General features: G+C 37.7%; 1 protein-coding gene across 3 annotated transcripts in view; it reads right to left on the reverse strand.

The window, feature by feature from the left end:
- Window positions 1-7,493: 7,493 nt before the first annotated feature.
- The window catches only part of CA8 (carbonic anhydrase 8 (inactive)), a 49,497-nt gene continuing 35,252 nt past the window's right edge, over window positions 7,494-21,738 (reverse strand). The window contains exons 8-10 of one of the 3 annotated variants that reach the window (XR_014953438.1): window positions 20,771-20,937; window positions 20,226-20,261; window positions 7,494-9,936 (exon numbers count right to left, since the gene is read on the reverse strand). Coding sequence is in view for 1 of the 3 variants with exons in the window: in XM_021555659.4 (XP_021411334.1) it covers window positions 20,803-20,937 (135 nt within the window). In the remaining 2 variants the exon portion in view is untranslated. Of the gene's footprint in view, window positions 9,937-20,225; window positions 20,267-20,770; window positions 20,938-21,738 lie in introns of all 3 variants that reach the window. The other 2 variants (XR_014953437.1, XM_021555659.4) reach the window with 2 other exon arrangements.

Consider the following 21,738-nt stretch of genomic DNA (forward strand, 5'->3'; position numbering starts at 1 on the left):
AACAGATCAGTTTTTAGCTCATCTTGCCCACTCTAATTTTATGTTGAATACACATCATCTGTTTACCCATATCTGGGATAAAGCCTGGCATATATCCATATACTGTACTATGGCTAATTCATCAGAAATATGCCCGTGCCTCATTCAGATTGGATTTGTACCACAGGCTGATCCAGGAGCACACAGATCTTATACAATGGAAGCAGAGCCCATGTGAGGCCTGTTGACAGAAATGGTATGTGACAGAAAGAATCTAGGAGAAAAGTAAAAAGTAGAAAAGCTGGAGGAAAGCTGATGAGGAAAAAAAATGAGATGTGACTTGAAATGGAAATAAATAAATAAATAAATAAACATAGCAGGTGAAACAAAATATTTGAAAACTATGCAAATGCTGCAGGTAGTCCAAATATGGTTACACCTAGTGCCAGGTGTAAAGCATTGAGAATAGAGATAAAAGGCAACTCAAGATGAGGCAGAAGGTCAATGAAAGTTTCTCAATTTGATGAGGGAATTACTGGGTGAATTTCTGTGGTCTCTTTTACAAAGACCAAGCCTAATAGAGTGAACCTTTCCACTTTAATGTTGGTTGATCATAAGTAATTGCCAGTCACTGTGGAGGGGCAGTCTGGATTGCTCAGACTTGAGTGTATTTGTGCTACAGCTCTGAAGGCAAGGCTGTGCTGCTGCATGCAAACAAGAAGAATGTAACAACAAAATGGGAGGACTCTGTTTTGGAGAAGAGGAAAAAAATCTAATTAAAATCTAATTAAAGACAAGAAGATATAAACTCCCACATGATCTAATTAAATTATCAATTGAAAAGCCCTTGAGATCAGATTTAGACTTGACTCTAATTCTTTCCTTGCTCTAGCCAAATGTTTTCCTTTTACAGGTGCAACTTCTTTGATTTGGGTGACAACAGTCCTATCCCTGCATGTAGATATCCACTACAGCTAAAATGTCAGCTGGAATATTTTGCTGGAAAAGACACTATGTTTTGATTCTTTTCTCTCATTCTTCTGGTTACCAGGGAAAAGGAACAGACATAAGAAAATTGAGGGGAAGAGGAGTGTCTCTTCACCTGGTCTCTTGTTGCCCAAAACTGAATATATTTTGGTTATTCTTAGAAATCGGTAGGAAAGAAGCATTATTAAAAAAAAAAAAAAAAAGTCAAATTAATCTCATCTATGCCCAGGTAAATTTCTTTCTACATGAAAATTATTCCCAAATTAATACCAGATTGCTCATTTTTAACTGGCTAATTATCAAGAGCAGGTGTGTATTCAAGATCATAAAGTCTCTTATATTAAGAGCTGGTAATATAACCACATATTATCACTTTCTTCATTTACAGGACAACTGACAGATACTTTCTCAAAAAGCAATCCTTTTTCTTCTCTCTCTCTCTGAGAAATAAAAACAATTACACAACAAAACAAATGTAGAATGCAGATTGGTCTATACATGAGATGGAGGCTCAATGAAAAGAGAAATTCAGCTAATATAACAGAAGCCCTAAGAAACATTACTAAAACTGACTGGAATTTAAAATCTCAGTAATTTATATATTCTAACTTAAAACTTCATTGCAATTCAGAAAAGTTCTAAAAATGTCAAGGAGTTTGCTTCCTTTTCTTGTACGTGGAATGAAGACTGATCTTCCAAGGGCTTCATTGAATCCTTACTTTTGAGACCCTAAGATTGAGCACACATTTGTCTCAAGACAAATAATCTTCACAAAATAATTTTAGGAACTTTGTGAATTAAAAAAAAAAAGATACAGTGAAGAACGGCACTGTTTAGCATTCCCATAAACAGCAAAAGGATTCTGCTTTAATTCAAAAAGAAGTAGCAATGACATTTTATCGATTTCTCCACTTCTTAAAAAGAGGAAAATTTCTTCATCAATCTGTCCCTAAGCTTCACAAATTTGACCCTCACTATTAATGACAGTGAAAGAAAGTTTCTGCAGTTTGTAAATACAGGACACCTATCGGATCTTCCTTTTTTGCTTTTATGAACCCAAATATAAGTGCTGTAAAATGAGCTCGCTAGCCTTTTAAAGATTAAAAACGAAGTTATTTTTTATGTAACACTAACCACAATGATGGTAATCAACTCTAAAATGAGAATGCATGCATAATATTAGATTCAATTTTGTTAATGAGAAACTGAATTTAGGAACTATTAATTTATTAACTAGCCAAGAGATATAAAAAAGCATGGGAAGTCTTGAACACCATTTAAAACTTTGGGAAAGGGTGAATACTGTAATATTATGTAGCACACAAAAAATCGCTATGGTCTGCAGCCACCTGCTACTAAATGTGTTTGGGAAAGAATTCACAGCAAGGGAAGTGGCAGATCAGGAGAAGCAAGAGGAAGGTGTATTTTGGAGCAGTAAATAAAAGCAACCTGCTCAAGATGTGAGAAGGCCTTTGGAGAGAGGAGGAAGTTTGAATTCAAGGATTATAGGACCCAGTTACTCTGCCTCTGCAGTGGTGGTCACTTGAGACACTGCAGCTACTGCCTTGTGTAAACCATTAACTTTAACAAAACTTCACAGCCTTCACTTATTTCCATGAACTTAGGTAAGAGGGACCTCTGAAGGTGGGTATCTAAACTCAAGCAGTATTTTCTTTCCAGACAGGAGCAAAGGCCCTGAAAGCACAGAAATTTTTTTTCCCATCCTCTTCTTGGCATTTCAGCACAGTGAGCACCTAGGAAGGGCTGCTGATCACTGTGCCTTGGGGAAACCCTGTGAGAAAAGTGTTTATGCCAAGCAAGTTTGTAAACAACTGCTCATGCAGAGCACACTTAGTCTGGGCTGTTCTACAGTTCAGGAAATATGTGTCCTTGTTTTAACACTGTTATTACAAAGCAAGCACTTGGGGGAATATCTGTGGGCTCACAGCGCTCACAGCTCAACTTCCTAACAGCTCTGATTCCACTGAAATCAAACAGATGATGCTCCATACTGTAAATAATAAGCAACAAAAACCTGTGGGACCTCCTGAAGTCAAACCAGCACCGGGACTTATGGTGCGCCTAAAATCACTGGTGGCCCTGCTGTATTTAATTTCTGGTATTTTTGAATTTTATCTGAATAGACATGATCTTGACATTTGGCCTAATCTATTATTTACTTTCCAATTTTTAAATAAACCAGTCATGTTCATACATGTAATTTTTATTCCTGAGTATCTCTTTGCCCACAGATGCCTCCTTGGACAAGGGGCATAGGTCAGAAAAAAACCCAGAAAAATTATGATACAAAGACATCTACACATACACAATTCCTTTGTTTGCTTTTTATGTTGGGGAACAAACCCTGCCTGAAGCTATAGTATGCAGACATCTAGTGGTTGGATAATATAATGCAATTAACACATCTTTACAGGACACCTGTAAAAGTTTTGCACCATCGTATCCTCATCTGAAGGCCTGATACCTTGGGTCCTGTTGAAAACAGATTCTTTGGCTCTGCAAGAACTTCTTTTTATTCATTACAGTCCTAGTCTGTAACCTAGGTATTTTGAGATACTCTGGCCTCATGCATTTCTTGGATTCCATTTTAAATTGTGTGGAACTGCGGTGGTCAAAATGTAGAATCTGAAGATTCAAAATGCTGCAGCACATCCACTCAATCACAGCCTATAATTTCACACTGAGATTCATGCACTTGGTAATCATTAGCAGCTTCTCTGCCAAGAGCACACAGCTCTCAGACCCTTGTGTGTAAGTTTTTTATTTTTCTGTTGAGTAAACATCTCCTTATCTGTATGAACTACTATATGTTTCTAAGCCATGAATAAATCTTTCAACTACCTTTGGTTTGCATTTTTTTTCTTTTTGCTTGGCCACATATATGATTACCCAGCAAAAGAGACCAAGCCATTGTCAACTTATGATCCAAGATAATGAAACTCACTTTGTACAGACCTATAGTGCACCAAAAGGAAAAACCCTGGTATATTCACAACATGAGGCTAAACACACATTTTCTAGAACTGCTTTATACCTGCTATTTAAAATATTGCTGACATGGTGTATCATATTTAGCTGTATGTGTTCACTGACTTATCGTAGCTTTCATCTGTTTCATGCTCACCATTGTCAGATGTTTACATGGGAGGCACTTCAGAAAGCACTGTTTGTAGTGTATGTTTATACTAAAGCCTAAGGGAGGAAAACAGTTTATGTCTATGTAAGATCATGTTGTTTTTATCTCCACCTCAGACACAAACATCACCTTTATTAATAAGCACTGAAGTTGCTTATGCACTTGAAGCTCCAGCTTCAAGTGCTTTACTTTATAAAAGAATGGAGTTTGTGCTTTAACTTTATTTCTTCACCATCTTCCATCTCAGGAGATGTGGTGGGGGTGGAAAGGTGACCCAACACAGGCAATGTGGTGAACAGCCAGGGTTTTGGATAAGGTTTGCTGTCCAAGAACAAGCAGCCAATTCCCTGTCACTGGTGGGAAAGGTGCAGGTGAGAAGCAGTCTCAGAGAATAAGGCTGGCTGGATGTGGTTTCTGATCACTGATTTGGGAGTTGGCTGTGGGTTAGTCAGCTGGTGTTACACAACCCAGAATGGATAACTTCCAACACAAGCAAGTTGAGATGGAATAGAAAAGGAATACTTCCAACCACATCCCTGCTACTGAAAAGGATAGCTAAGGAATTCTTTATGCTGTTTTTGCTTTGTTATTTATTTTTATACTTTCTTTTTCTTTGTTATCCAAGGCTTAAACAGCTCACTGTGTACTTTATAGGACATTTTTTTTCCAAGTTTATCTAATATTTCCCTTCTTTTACCCCATCTTCAGTTGTTTCTCTGATATTTGGGGAGGGGAAGGCATCTTTGAACCAAGATGAGGTCAGGCTCTGGAGAAGGCCAAGCAGAAGCAAAAAGCTGCCACTGTCTCTGTAAACAGCATGGGAAGAACACTGGTGAGTAGCATTTGAAGATACTGAATGGAAGAATCACAAAAAATTACCCAGCCCTGAAAAGGAGACCTTGCATTAGAAGTAATTATCCCAGCAAATTAGGGAGAAGACTTAAGAGGTGATCTGACTACCGAGTCAATGCTGGGTTTTTAATTTGTGAATAAGGCTAAGTGTAGGTATAGCAGGTCCTCCTGGACATTGCAAGTCCATATGAAGAGTCTCTCTCTGACATGGCTGATTGCTGTGTCTTTTTCTTATGCTTGACATCCTACAGGATGTCTGTGTACAAGTATACAGGAAATCTGTGATCCGAGAGGAATCCTCACATGATAGAGGGGAGAAGGCATATGCAAAGGGATTGAAAGATAAGTTCTTTAATACATCTGAAACAATCAAACAAGTACTATAAGAGAAAGGTGCATGAGAAAGTGAATAATGTCTTCAGAGCAAGACTTGAACAGCATTCGATATAAATTACCTGGGGCTGTAAAATGAATAAAGGGGGGAAAAGGAAACAAAATAGGACTTGAACACAAATTTTCTTTAAGCATATGGAGAAAAGAAATCATAAAAATACCAAAAGGGCTAGTGAACTGGTGCTAAGCATATAGTCTTCATACTGAAATATATTAGCTTTAACTAGAAATTCTACAATTCATTTTGAATTGGTTTTGTTTTTAAAATAGTTTTTTATGTGTAGCATTCTAAAGAGACAAATATACACACATAGGTATGCATATAATGGCAGCTACAGTTTCATAAATAAATGTGCACATGAACACTTCCAAACATGTCCTGCATAGTCTATTCTCAGGAGGTGTAGTGGGTGGTTCTCCAGCTAGCTGACATTTCACTGGTGTATAAAGGAAGAACACATCTCAAAGCAAACTTTGCCATGGGGCTGATGATGACACCATGACACCCATCCAAAAAAGAAAAACCAGGCCATAATCTGCACTCCTTCCACAGTTCTCAACTCCTAGAAGATTTTCCCTTTTTCCCTACAGCCATCATTCCCCCTGAGATTTCCTCTATTTCTACAAGGAAGCTTCCCTTCATTCTCATTGGAGTGGATGTGACAACCATGAAAAGAATGCTTTGCCCAAGGCCATCACTGCACAAAGTGCTATGCCCACCAGTCAAACTTGGTGAAGGTGAGTCTGTGTTTTTATGGCAGCTGCATCCTGGCAGGGTCTGGAAAATGCTGATTGGTGTGACTTCTTGCGAAGCTGCATGTGCATTGATGTCCGCTCCTTGTTCCTTCTGCAGTCTCAGCAAAATTTAGCCAAAATTTCTCAGTCAAATAATTTTTTCTTTATGTTGCCCAGCTGTTATGCACTTTTTATCTCCTCAGCAACAGTAGTCTTCAATTACCCTCTGAGAGTCAGGAACACAGATCAGTCAACCTCTAGGATGCAAACCAGGATGCTAGCCAGGGACCACTCTTATTTCCTCTTAGACTCATGTTCTACCTCACATCTCTTTCCATACACAGCCACTACCCCACACTTGCCAGTGTAATGTCTGGGATCGAGCCTATCCTTTAAACCACACCAATTTATTCTTGTTTACCTCCCAGGTATATTTTGAGATCAGGCCTAGAATTTATTGGTCCATCTACCTATGACTTATTTTCACACAAAGGAAAGGTGGGAGGCAGGGCAAAAGGCAGCTTTAGGGAGGCACAGTGCTTTCTAAGGAGCTTCTCTAATTTAGATAAATGGGAAGTCCAGAATCACAGCTCAAAGTGCAAAGCACATCATACCATGTTTAGAAGCCAAACTAAGAGTTTAAAGGCTCTAAATTTTTCTGAGAGCTCCAGAAAACTACAGAGGAAACTGAAGAAGACATCACCTGTAGATGGATGATCACTTGACAGAAGGCATCTGCCCCAATTCACCTTCCCTCTCACAAGAGCCGGATTCCTCCTATTCCCAATACCTTCCTACAGTTTATCAGAAGCTTGTGGAGACAGCTTTTGCCTGATGAAGCACAAAGTTGCTTTTAAGTATTATGTCACTGATTTTGTGACCAACAATTGTGCAACTGCTCAACATCTCTTGGAAGCTTATAATTCACATTTCTAATAAATCTCTAAAATTATGTGAAGCATTATGCCCATTAACATTTACCTTTATAAATACTTCCAGGAAGAAAACTGATTCAAAATTTTAGTACCTGTAGGCTTGAAGAAGAAATTATTAATTTATGGCCTTACACAACCCTCAGAAGCCCCTTATCAGTTTTCATGATTTCTTAAAAATATTACTGTAAAGGTAGGCATGTGGAACTCCAACTGGAGAGCAGCAGAGCCTTTCCACACTAATAAAATCTCTGATGGGTGCAGTATAACTGAAATAATACACTGAGAGCCCTTGCTGAAAATTCCTCCCTGTGGATTCCTACCAAAACCAGAAAGACTAATTTAATTTTTCCCAACACACAACAAATGTGGGTTGACCAATCTGTAATAGGTGTGTTTTGTGAATGAATTTGTTGTTATAATTAGATCCAGTTCTTAAGACACAAAACTGCTATAAGTATTTTTATCTGTGGATTTTATTTTTCTTTCAAACCCAAGCCTAGGAAAAAAAAGTCTGACAAGTGTTGAAACAAATTTACTAGCTTCAATTCCTCGGTAGTAGTATTTATGTGACTAGAATTTTGCTGCACAAGGCAATGCTTGAAAGAACAGCAAACACAGGAAGGGAGCACAGGAAAGGGAAATAATGGGGGAGACATTACATCATTTGCTTTGCAACGTATCTGTATTTCACAGCCACAAGAATATCAGCCAGCTCCAAGATAAGGAACATGTTTATTTAGAGAATAAATCTGGTTCAGATTTCATCATAATGTCAATATTTGCCATATTACTACTACAGTTCCTGTCAGTTAGCACTCAGTAGTTAATAGTATGTTGTATGCAAAGGGAGAAGATCTGAATGAGTTGTGCATATAACCTGAGAACTGTCAGGTTAGCAACATGGCTCACTCCCCTTTTGGAGGGTTCCTTCATTGCTGGGTGCAAGGAGACAAGAACAGACCTTCACCTGGCAGGAAACAGTTGACTTCCACCCCACAGATTTTTATTTTCCCAAGATTTTAATACCAAACCTGACAACTAAGACAAATTATAAGGCTCCTGTCAAAAACTACAGTCCAGCCAGGCCATTGCAGCAAAGACTTCTCCTGCCCTGCGTTATGATGTAGATCAGTGGGAAGCCAGTGTCGAGTAATCAGCTGTTGGGGCTCTGGCTGCAGCTGCTTGGGGAGTAACTGCTGAAGGAAGAGGGGCAGCAGTCAGTGAAGCTGCTACACACATGTGTTGCAGACACTGCAGGTGGAAAGTGTGGTTTTGGCCAGCACAGAAATCTTGAACCCATTGTATAGATAATGAGGTTATACTTCATTAAATGTGGGCAGGAGATGCACATAACCCTAGGAAATATAAGTTTCTCTAAGCCCAAGGAACAACATGCTGATTGTTACTCTGCTAAGCCCAAATGAACAAATGACCTCATGGTGGGCTGCTTGTTTCACATTTTCTGTGCATTTATTGCAATGCATGCTACCAAGGCTTGTCTCCAAAGGAAGCACCTGTTTCTGCAGAACACCCAGTTACAAACACATCAAGTGGTCAGCAATATCTGGTCCCACTCATCCAGCTCACATGCACTGTGTTGGTTTGCCCTGCTGCTTCTGCTGCCCCTAATATACACATAAATTACTCAGAGAGCTCGTAACTTGTTATTCAACATAGCTCTCCCCATAACCCTTGACAAGGTAGATCAAGGATGCCTTCTGACTCTGCGTTTACCATTGCCTGGGAATGAGTTTGTGACTGATGATTGATCTGCTCCAAGGGAGTGGCATCCCCTTTGTGAGCCCTCAGTTTGCATCTTCATTGTGCCCTAGACTGGAAGCTGCCATCTGTGCCTCTGAGGTTCTTCCAATGACATAGATCTCTGCAATGTCCCTCATGCTAGGACAGGGAACCTCACTAATAGCTACAGTGATCAAAGTTATTGCCTCCCACATTAGTGACTCTATCCTTCAGATCTTGGTGTTTCTCAGGAATTAGAAGCTATGAGGTTGACTAACTGGTTCAGATTACCCTTGCCTCATCTTCTCTAATGTCAGATAAGTCATGTGGTCATGTGTGGCCCAGCGTGGCAATCCCCATGCTGTGCAGCAAGCTCAGGACAGCAGAGTAAATCCCCAGACCACCATCCTCAGCAATGTACAAAACAAATAGAACTGTCATAATTCACAGGAGAACAAAGACTGAAAATTTTCCACCTCAATTGAACACTATATTGCAAAGTTCCATGGCTCACCAAGTAGAAAATAATCCAGACAATTCTCTTTAATGTTACATTGTTAATTTTACTCATTTCCAAACTGTCCTTCTTTTCAGTAAGGTTCCTAGTAATGAAAATGTCATTCAGCTTTATTCAGATAAAACATGTCAAGTGCATATATGTAGCAGAGAAGTGCTTCTTTCTTTTCTGCTCTTTGTGAACAAACAATGTTTTTATCACCTTTGTAGAATGCATCTCCCCTCTACAGAAAATATGGTTACTGACAGAAGAGATGATACAGAATAAAAGCAAATCTAACATTCAAAACAATAATGGGTATTTCTACATATTAGCATTCATACCAAGCTTAAAATCAGTACTATTTGGATCGCAGATGACTATTGAATGCTATGGCAAAATAGCTATAAAAGCAACAATAACGACAATTTAAAAATAGTTAACAGTGTGAATTGAAGATTTAATATTTTTCTTCTTTGAATGTACAGCCCATTCCCAGAATTTCACTGGACCATGTGGACAGACCAACTGTCACAGCTGTCTGTCAAGGCTGAATTAGATGAAGACAAACAATACAGGCTTTGTGGTTCAACTGGAGCAGCAGTCTCAAAAGTTTCCATTTCTCATCTGCGGGCACTGTGGGAGCATTGTCTTCCCCCTCTCTGAAAAGAGAATGGAACAATTATGTTACTGAAATTCCTCTGCAGTGTGTCTGAAAGACTGTTTATGTCCAGCCAGAAAGACAGGGGAAACTAAAAGCTGGGATTTCATGACAGCAGGTGGGAGCAGTTTCAGGGTATATACTTCAGTGTCATAATGGTACTGATTCTTCTCTTTTAGGGTAAAGCCAGTGTTGCAAGATTTACAAGCAATAGAGGAAATGGCACTAAAAATGCAAAGTTAAATGCAGTGGTAAAATTATTAATTTGAAACAAAGTTTTGAAACTGGCATTCTGAATCAGTCTGGTAATTGATTCTAACCTAGTGTTCATGGTAGTAAACTAGGAAGAAAAACATACTGGTCACAGAGAACCTTTTTACCATTTACTATTTCAGATAAATGGTACTTCTTACAAAGTGAAGTGCTGAGTATCAGCTCTCATAGGAGTCAGATGGGCTCAAAGGATAGAAAGCAATCACTCAATTTCTCCTAATAGCAGTAATATTCGTTAGCAGCATTGATCAGTACTTGATTTCATGCAAACACATATTCATGTGCTTTGGCATAACCTTAAGAATCCAGATGCTCAGGTTGGCCTGGTGCTCTCAGTTCAGAAGCAGTGGGTATGAGAGCTTCATTCTGTTGTAATAATAAGTTCCTTTTTCTTCCCCTGAAGTTATTATAGTGCTAACAATAGCTCAGTGTGTACACACAAACAATTTGATAGTGCTTGTGTGCAAATGGTCACCTGGGGCTACAACTGCTTCCAGGAAGAGTCAACACATTCCAGAGAGTTCCCACTCTAACAGGGGAAGGGAGTGTAATGGTTGTCAGTAACCAGCAATGCTACTAAGAAGTCAGTGCCTACCCACAAGATAATCTGTCCTGTGATTTCCACATACTCCCTGGTTATCACTCACTACCCCCCAAAGCCACGTTGGTCTGGCAGCAGCACAATTTGGTGGTCCCCTTGAAGAGCTTTCTACCTTTCTCCTAAGGCAGGCTGTAAGCAGTGCAAGGGTTTTACACTCCACATAACAGCACAGAAGATTCCCAGCTCTTTCTGGGGCTTGGTATAGAGGCGTAACATAAAAAACCAAAACAACAACCAAGTAATAAAACAAGTTATTCTCCATCTCTGAAAAAACTCTTGGCGTGTTTTTCAGGATGTTTTACAAGGGTGCAGGGACCAACCAACCCCCTCCCTGAACTGAACATAAAGTTTCCATTTTTGTGGCCAAAGGTACTGGATCAGTGAATAAAACTGAAAAATCCAAGTGAGAAAATTAAAAAGAAGCCAAAACCTTTGTGGTTTTAAGGTTCCATTTAGGTAAACTAATGCTGAGACACAGTGACACTTCCTCAAACTCAATTAGTGCTTAAACTAATTAAGAAAATTGTTTTACACACTGCAGTGAGTAGCATCTCTCTTCTTTCTTGGATAATCCCTAGTGTGATGTAAGGGTGATTGAGTATCTAATTACTCTTTAATTGAATGCACATTTTGTACATTTTTAGCTAGTTCAAGCTTAATGCTTTTAGTCCAAAAGTCAGTGAAATTAAGTTGAACTGGGATTTGGTACCTATTGTATTAATGAATTACTTTCTGAAAGGAGACTAATTATGAGCCAGTCTGAAGATTTGAGCTGTGTTTGTTACAGAAATACTTAATGCATTGTCTGACAAAAGTGGTGGTGTTGGTAGTGGTGTTATCCATGTTTACCCTTGTTTATTCTTGTTTAACAATAACTTTCCTACTTTCTGTTGAAGTCCTCTACAGATCACATAATTATTCCAAAGAAAACCTTCCAGGATCAGTGCCATAAAGTGTAAATACCTGCAAAATCTGAGAGTTCTTCACAATACCCATGGTTTGGAAAAAAAAATTATTAATAATGTTAATCAATGGTCAAAAGTCAACCTCAGAATGTAAAAAAATATTATTTTTCGAAGAAGATTTATATCTAATTCTGTCATATACAAAATTTTATGCACCTGTATTCTTCATAGAGAAAATTTTCTTGTACAAAACTGGGACAAATTGAACACTATAAATTTTATCTCAGAAACAAGGAGCAGAAGTAGGAGCAAAGATAAGGAGCAAAGTTGGTATATTTTTAAGAATCAAAGGTCCCAATGTTCCAATAGGAATAGAGAGAACAAATTTAAAAGGGAAGATATGAGAAAACTTCAGTGAAAAGGATTATTTCTCAAAGTCTTCCCTAAAGTGTTGAGAAAGTGCAAATAAAGAGACAATGGAGAAATTAAATGGGATGGCCACAATAACATGTGTTTCCATCTGACAGGGAGGAAGTAAGATGTCCCACTGGAATAGCTTTGGGTCAAGATCAAAACCTTTATTCTGCTGCTTGAAAGTAGCCAATCTCCTTTCTGGAGAGCTTTTCCACTTCTTTTGTTTTTCCATATTCCTTATCCTTTTCTCACACAATGTCCTATCTTTTTCTTTATAAAAGGATCTTTCCTTCTCCTCTTTAACACTATGATAAATCAAAAAGTCTAAGAGTTTAAAAATGGCAAAATACATGGGTAGCAAAACCAGTATAATACTGACAAAATATTGCCTTTATCCTATACCTTCCTAAAAACAGCACCTGAAAGTACAGCCAGTTGTGGATTCAGAGTGTTTCAGAAAAAATAACTGAGTACCTTTTTGAACTTTATCTTTCCTGAAACACTTTGCATTTCTTCCATTAAAAGATTACAATTTATTGTACCAATATCATGTTCTGTAGGCATTTAGCTACATCTAGCTAACTAAAATACACCTTTGTTTGTGTTGAGCTATAAGGATGCAAAAATATTTTTAGAGAAAGTTTTGTTGGGTAGCACTGCTCTGTCATAAAGTCTGTTTACATTACTAAAAACAGTTAGTGCTGACATTCTGTTTCTTGAGTAGCAAGTACCAGTTACAAAAACATTTTCAGTAATCCAAATGACCTGGAAGCTTTCACTTGCTATTTATTTACAAAACGTGCCTGTTTGCTTAGCGTTTGTATATTTTTCATTGCATTGTCTTTATCCATATGAAATAATCAGAATTGAAAAGTTCTAATAAGAGTAAGGATGAACTGGATCTTCAGTTTCAAAGGAATAATAATGTTCTGCTTAAATCTGTGTGATTTCATCCAGGTAAAACAGAGTGCACTTCCAGTACTTAACCTGTATAACATTGGTGAAGGAGGAAAGCATATTGCAGGCTTTCTTCTCTGTATTGTACAGACATATGTACCTGTGTGTCCTTCTACTATCTTTGATAATTGAGAGTTTATTACATTATATTTTATATGCACCACTCTCTTTTTTAAAAAATGGTTGTAGCTTTATCAGTGATGATTTAATCCTCCCACTATTTTGACTCACCACTAATTTGCAGCATTTTCCCCATAAGTGAAAATACCATGGCAGAGTTTCAGTGTATGTTCAGACTCTAATTTGTGTGTTGTGATTGCTAATAAACACATTGTGAGGGTGTTTTGTATGACAGGCACTCTGGGCTCCTACATTACCAGCTCCCAAGCAGCAGTCTACAAACCATACATGGTTATGGTAAGCTGCTGGGAATCATTCTCTCAAAACTCTTTTTATGAAAAACTGATGACAACAGTGAATTATGAATCAGAAAGAGTGTATGATGCTGGTAGAAACTCACAGGTCACAACATTTAAGAGCACTTGTCAGCATGAAGTATCTTATTTGAAGCATAAGCAGGGATCTGATTCCTAGACTACCTTGTGACATTTTTAGCTTAGAAAGGGAAGCACAATAATCTTTCCTCCTTGCTTCTTTTCATGCTAAGGGATTTTGAACATTTTCCATTCCTCCACAATTCATATCTTTCTAACAAGACCTCAGTAAAGAATTGAACAAGGACAATTCCAATATGATACTAACTCTGAAAACTCAAAAAGTGTTTTCTTTCTCATTTAGGGCTTGATCACCTGCTATAGTGGTGCTCTGGCCTGGCCACATAAATATCTATCACAGCAAGGACCAGTCCATGACTCTTGGTTGCCTCTGGCTACCAAGGCCCTACATTCAGGCTCCCATGTCCAAAGTATGTCACATAAGCAACAAAAGTGTTTTTCTAGTCACTTATTTGAATCATCAACAGTGGGAAAAAAATTTATGCTGATTTTACAGGGTTCACTTGCAATCTCAATGCACAGCCTACCCCCTGCTATTACAATGAAGTAGTGGGAAACAACCTCAAAAGGCACCCTTCCTCAGCTATTCCTGGAGCTTTTGGTTGCCTGGAGGCTCCAGAAGTTTTGTTTCCAGTAGGCCTCTGATTATGGTGTGTGGCTCACAAGCCAAATGTGTTTGGCCCTCTGTCCTACAGTCATGCACTCAATTGCAAGCAATTCTAAAGAACTCAGAAGTGGCAGCAGAGGGCTGGGCACTGGACATTAGACATTAAATACAGAAGAACAAGAGTCAGTTTTGGTGATAACATGAATTTCAGTTTCTTTAAAAGACTGAAACATAACAATTAAACTAATCACCTTTTAAGCACAAACTCTAAATTCATGGAGACATACAATGACCAATAAAAAAATCACTCACTTAGAAGAAGTATAAATACTTATATTTCAACAAATCTAGGAAATTGCTGTTTGCCTTTCTAAAGAACTAGTGTTGATAATCTTTGTGTCAGGTTGATTCAGGTTTTTCAAACAGGAAAATGATAAGAACAGTTGTAGTAGCCTAATGATGCATGGCTGCTGACAGCTCATTCCAGCTCTGGACTACACAACAGGAAAGGATAAAATTCTCAAGTGTTAAAACTTCTGCAGAGCAACTTGTTTGTGAACTTCATAAATTGCAAATGCTGCTAGTAAATTGAGAGTAAAGACATGTGGATTGCTAATGTAAATGTCCATTAAAATATAAATTTCATTGAAATTTGTCTAAACACAGAAATACAGTCCATAGCATTACATCACCCTTCCCATTTCTCAAAGGCAAGGTGCAGCTCCATGGCTCACTCTGGATTTGAATGTTCTTTCATATTCTACAATCTATTATCATATAATTCACAAATTCATAAAGAGGAGACTGCACCACTACCTCTTCAGTACTAGGTCATTCCCACTGGCAACACCAGATCCCCTATTTAATATCCTGGGGAAAGGGCAACATAGTTTTGTAGCTGCAAGAGCTGCTCAGCAGCTTCAAAAGCAAGGAATTTACACTATCTATTCAGAAAATGCACCACATCACCCTCTCTCATTGCTGAGAAACTGATGTTGTACCAGCTTCTCCTTCTGCTCAGACCTCTCAGTATTATGCAGAGTGTCTGTAGCATCAGAAATGCAGTCTCTGCTCCTCCCATGCCAAATTACACCTTCCTGTTCCTCAGGCCTAGCAAAACCTTGCTGTTTTAATGATGTCATTTAATTGTTTTCTCTAATCTTGAATTTACAACTAGGAAAACAGTAATTATATTAAGCGTGTTTTTAATCTGAATTAATTTCTGCTATCAGAATTTACAGGATATTGGATAAACTTGCAGCTGCCTACAGTCTGACTCTACCACAAATGTATGTGTATGTATGAGTATGTATATGGGCTTGTGTATATATACACAAATCCACATACATACTCATACATACACATAGCTGGCGTGCCATACTGAGTTCACTATCATTACAAATTCCAGTTGATATTCAAGTGTTTGAAATCAGAAGTCTTGCTCTTCACAGATAAAGCTGTTCTACTGATGTAAAAGAGGGGAAAGGCATGTCTATCAAATCAGCTACACAAATTAAAGAGAGGGTGATAAATCCACTGGAAACCAAAAATAATGCTGTCTTCAATGAAGTACTGGAAAAGTACTTATCCATTAGAAGAGGTGGAAAGCCCCAAAATTCCAGAAAGCCTTCTGGAATAGTCACAATTCACCTATTGAGAAATACTGTGTCATGCCTACAACTGTCATATAAATACCCTTTAATGAAATGGAAGATTTAAGATTTTTGTTGTTTGATTTCTAAGAGTGGTAGCATTTGTTTTCCTCACTGTTAGGCTTTGCTGCATAACAATAGTAACTATAACTCTTATTCCAAGATCATCTGAAATTGTCAAGAAATAGCTCAATGCCCATAGCAAGGGTTCTGAGTCAAGCACAAAGTAAAAAAGAAACTAGCATTAACACTGAGGAAGTCACAATGTTGTCCCTTCTCTTTTCCTTCAGAAAAGTACTTGGGAATGCTGGAAAACATCAAATTCAATCTAAGTCAGTAATAAACCCAAGGCAACAATGAAGTTCTGCAGCTTTCTAGGCTGCACCAGGAAAAGCATTGCCAGCAGCTGGAGGGAAATGCTTCTGCTCAGCACAGATAGAACATCTGGAGCACTGGGTCCAGACCTGGGTTCCTGGGTTCCCTAGACATACTGGAGAGCAGCAACAGGCTGCAAGCAAGGTAAAGGATTGGAGCACCTGTCATTAAAGGATGGCTGAGAGAGCTCAAACTGCACAGTGTCCAGAAAAGATGTTTCAACAGGGATTTTATCAATGTTTATTAAATACTTTATGAGAACAAACAGAGAAGAGCAGACCAGACTGCATCTTCAGCTGCATCCAGCGAAAGGAAAAGAGTCTATGGGTACAAACTGAAATACAGGAAATTTCATTTAAAATTAAGGAAAACCTTTTTCCCTGCAGGAGTCCACAGGTACAATTTGCTTAGAGAGGTTAAGGAGTCTTTATCCTTATGATATTCAAAACCCAGCTGGACATGGCTCTGAGTATCCCACTGTAGTTAACACTGCTTTGAGCAGAGGATCAAACTAATAGACCTCCAGTGGCACCTTTCAATTACAATTACTCTGTTATTCTATTGTTCTTCACTCTCTAAATCTGAATGCAATTTTTTAACCTTCCATGTCTGAAGGCAAATCTGTACCGAGCTTTTCCACCAAACTCCTTAAGACCTGACTGGTTCTTTCACTATTGGTTATGATTTAAAAGACATTAGAAATTTTTTAAATGGCCTTTTCAAGAGAAATGTACTTGAAAACTTTAGCAACTGCAAGAGAAGAAAGATGAAAAGGTCATTAATGGGGTGTAATTTGGATGCATGTCAAAAACCCTACCAAAACAGAACCAAAAAATCATTAACCCCAAGCTATAGCTGAAAGAGATACATTTTCAGCAGAAAAGAAGCAGAGCCAGGAGAGGCCAATTAGATAGCATCAAATTAATTCTAAAAACTACCAGGTTAAAGAGAGCAGAGAAGCTACAAAGTTCCATCTGTTTTGCCATCCTGTAGACCCCCTTTAGAGCCTGGCCAAACTTTGTCTTAGAACTAGGGAGGAATATTTTGAGACCTGGGCTTTTCTCTGATGGAGGAACACTAAAAAAAATTCGTTCTTTCCCTGGTATTACACACCATGATATTCCATGTTTGTGTCAACTCTGCTTCTTACTCAACAAATTAGAACAAATTACATCAAAGATCAACATATGCTATTTGATCATAAGCCACAAAGGGTTCTGTTTTGTCAAGGTTTAAATCAAGGCTGAGGAGCAGATGTTCTGAAGCTTTGGGAGCATGGTGTGTATAGAGCCTACATTCTGATTCAGTCAAAATTAATTAGACCTTTCAAACAACCTCTTGCTACTCCTGTGGATACACTTACAGAAACATTTGTCTCCTTCTTTCCCCAGCAGAGTAACAAGGTCATGGCAAACTAACATTCCTGAAGGTTCTTTAAGTGGCAGTGCCACACTGGCTTGGAATAAAAAAAGAATATTGAAAACTTTAGTGACAGGAGTTCCAGCAGCCTTGGCAGAGGAGCACAGTGTAAGAAAAGAAGTCAAGCAGTGTATTGTAGTTGTAATATTAAAGACATACCAGAACTTCAAAATAAAAGGTAATCTCCTCTTTGAAAAGAAGAAACACTCCTTTTGAATCACTAGGAAGATGCTGCCCTGAAAACTATTACTTCCCCATCTACTACTGAGTTTTCATAGCAATATTCAGCTGATGCCAGCAGTCCTAGCTTAAGGGACTGCCCTCACTCCTGTGAAGGAAGGAATCTTTCTGAGGATTTCTGAGGTCTGTGTGAAGAGCTACTCTTCCTCAATCCCTTCCTCCTGGAGAGTTGTGAGGAAATTACTACAAAGTAAATAGGATTGTTTGCTTTCCTTTTTACCCCTCTGCAGAGAAGAAATGTGAACAAAGCCATGTGATTTCTTTTTACACTTCACTTTTTTCAGCTCCCTAAACTCAAGCAAAGATATATATAATGAAACCTTGATTAGTTCAGTGCTACTTGGACTGATGCATACAAAACTGAAAAAACCTGACCAAATGAATTTCTGATAAATAATTCAATCAGGTGTAGGGAAATATGTGTCATTTCTTCTGTGAGCTACACTGTGCCAGGATTCACAGTTCTTCCTCAGTGCTTGAGTGTACATAATTAGTATGGTCCTAAAGTGAGGACTATTACTTTGCATTAAAAATTCCATCATTTGAGAATTAAAACTACAGATTATTGTGTGAAGCAAAGTGTAGATAAATCTTATTACATAGAAAAAATCTTTATAAGTATTGACAAATGTAATAAAATTTCAAACGTGAAAGCAAAAGGGAAATTTTTACATTTCAATTCCATCATTGTAAAGGAAACACTTTCATGCTTAAAATTCAAACTCAGTGTGTCAAGTAATTTCACTGTTACAGACTTGAATTACCTGCACTGGCCTGAGGGCATTATTCACTCTCTGAGAAAAATTGTACTTTAATATTGCTACGATTTTCGCAAGTCATTTTTATGCAGAAGCTGGGATGAATTTGAAACATCCATTTCAAGATTAAAGTGACAACATTTGGTTACCATGAGAACCATGTAATTGAGAATTGGTCTTAGGGATATGCCCAAAATTAAATATGGGAATGAGAAAATAATATAAATAAAAAGGGATTTTACGGTTTTTGTTCAAATTCTGGGATGCAGATATTAAATAGGTTTAAAAAATACAAATAAACATATACTTCAAAAAATTTTAGATGCATACACTATATCAAAGGCTTATGCTATATGGAAAAAATGAAATTGTTGGTCATTGTCCCAGCCAATTTAATAATTTCTATCATATGCAGGAGAGAGGATGATCTCACTTCATTTTAATGGATCTATTTTTTAGGAGCACTGAATTATCAATCTTTTTTATGGGTTATCTGCTGCCTGATCATTTGTTACTTGACATGAAACTGCGGACTGGATCCAGAGCATTCTGAATGGGTTCAACTCCACAACAGAGCCTGACATGAACTAGAGACGGCAAAAATTTAAAGTACAAATAAATATCCTTACCCAAAACACTTTATCAAAACCCTTTAAGCAGCATGCTTTCCAGATGAAACCCTAGATTATCTGTTATTTTGTAGTTTTGAAGAAATTATAAGATAGGAAATCTGAGGCTTTATATTATGTGTTTCAGCAGTAAATAGGGTAGTGGGGAATACACAATGTTTCTATTATTTAAATAAAATTTTTTTGTGGGAAACTAGAGGAAAAATTTTATATGTTAAAAAGCAGTAGTACTTCTTTAAAAAGCAATCAAATAGATTCTTTTCTTGAAATTCTCCCAGGTTTGCTCTCCTATTTTTTGCATTAAAGCAGAATCATTTCATTTCAAAATCAACCATAAAGCTGGTGCCTTGACTCATTACTTTCACGGCAAAAATTTGTCTTAGAATAATAGAATTGTTTAAGTTACAAAAGACCTTTAAGATCATCATGTCCAACTATTAACCCAGCAATGCCAGGTGGTCCACCACTAAACCATATGCCTAAAATCTCATCTAATTACTTAAATGCCTTCAGGAATGGTGACTCAACCACTTCCCTGGACTTTAACTCTCTTTTAATCTCGTTGCCAGGTTATTCATTATAGCAAAACATCCATTAACTAAGTATAACAAGGATTAGGAGTAACTGTTGAGCATTGTGGGGATTTATTTTATATATAAAATAGAGGCTGGGGGAACTTGACATGAGAAATTTTAATAACTGCAGCAGGGTTAATGCAGGTTCACACATGTATTTCTCTTGCTCAGTGAGTCAATGAAGGTGGAAAAGAAGCAGCAACTCATTTGATGAATGAAATATGAAAAATTAGCCATGACAGAATTTAATTTGTTTCCTTTCAAACCTTCACTAGAGTTGCCCAAAATTCAGACTTGTTGGGAATGAACAGCATTGTGAAAAAAAAGTGCCTCCTTTTAGAATTAAAGACTTCCTTCCAGAACTACTAACCTCCTTTTTTAACAGGGTGAAGAGATCCACCAATGGCTGGTCTTCCAAAAACATGGAAAGAAACCAAACAGTAAAGCTCAGTAACTGGGGAAATATACCACATAACCAAGGCATACTGTGCTCTTCTTCACTTCAGCAGGAGAAATTTAAAGCTACAAGAGGTAATTGTAATGTAATTGGGCATTGTGATTCACTGCCTGGATGGTGGTGAATGACTTTCTCATTTTCTATTGCTTTGCTTGCATGCATGGCTTTTGCTTTACCTATTAAACTGTCTTTGCCTCAACCCAAATTCTCTCACTTTTACCCTTCTGATTCTCTCCCCCATCCCACCACACGGAATTGGACTGAGCAGCCTGTGGGGCTTGGTTGCCAACTGGAGTTAAATCATGACATAACCAAACTATTATACACAGGATGAAATAGAAATTACAGTGTCAACTTTTACAATTGTAACAATGTACAATTAAGCTAAAATTAAGTACATTTTCTACTTTAGCTAAATTACTTCAGAATTTCTATTTTTCCACTAAGTTTTTGCTTACCTGAATTATTCATCATTATTCTTCCTCCTCTGCTACTGAAATGCAGCCCTGATGACTCTATCACTAAGTGGCTGAGTTGGTCTGAAGTTATCTCCTAGGATTCCATCAGAGCCCTCTAAAAGTTCAGCACCTTTAACATGAGTCCTCAGTCTTCGAAATTCCTCTATCTGAAAGACAGAAAAACAGAAAGAAACTGAGACACATTCTTCACCATGGGACTAATAATCAAAACCAGCCCTGTTCAGCCAATTCTGAAGCTTTGAAAATTGCAGTGTTCAGGTGCCATATAGGAAGGTCAATATGTATTAATAACATTTTAAAATAGCTATCAGCACTGTCAAAATATTTGAGATATAAAGAAAAACAAGAACTTTTAGGCACATGGTTTGGCAAACTCATCCTCTGCCTTCTCACAACTTCTTTTAAGATCTATAACAATCTTGGCTACTGCAGATTACATCCTATGAATCAGCCTTACTGTTGTGTGTGTAGAGCAGTAATTCTGGTCTTCAAAGAAGTGCATTTTAGGAATAACTTGCTTGACTATAAATTGCTTTGAAATTCTCCTAGTGATTTATTTACTGCCTTAAACTGTTGTTTTCTTCTAACCAGAAGACTACTGAACAGATTCTTAGCTTTAAAGGATGTCTGTTGACATTTTATATGGAAAAATACAGGTTTTGTGATCAAAACAAAATACTGCTTCAAAAGATCTGTAGGTGTAGATAGTCGGAAAGTCAAATAAAGTAAAAAATAAATATTAAATATTTGAATTTAGCCAAAACAAATATGTTTCTTGCTTACAGACTCTTCCTAGATTTTTCTAAATCTAATCTGGTATATGGAAGAATATGAGCAGCGTCCATCTGCATCCCTGTATTAGCATCAAGCACTGCATGGTAAAACACTTTAGCTTACTGTTCACCAGTGCTGTTTTTAAGAGACTGGTATTTTAAATAGTTTTAACT

The sequence above is a fragment of the Lonchura striata genome, chromosome 2 (assembly GCF_050655825.1).
Source record: "Lonchura striata isolate lonStrDom1 chromosome 2, ASM5065582v1, whole genome shotgun sequence".
NCBI lineage: Eukaryota > Metazoa > Chordata > Aves > Passeriformes > Estrildidae > Lonchura > Lonchura striata.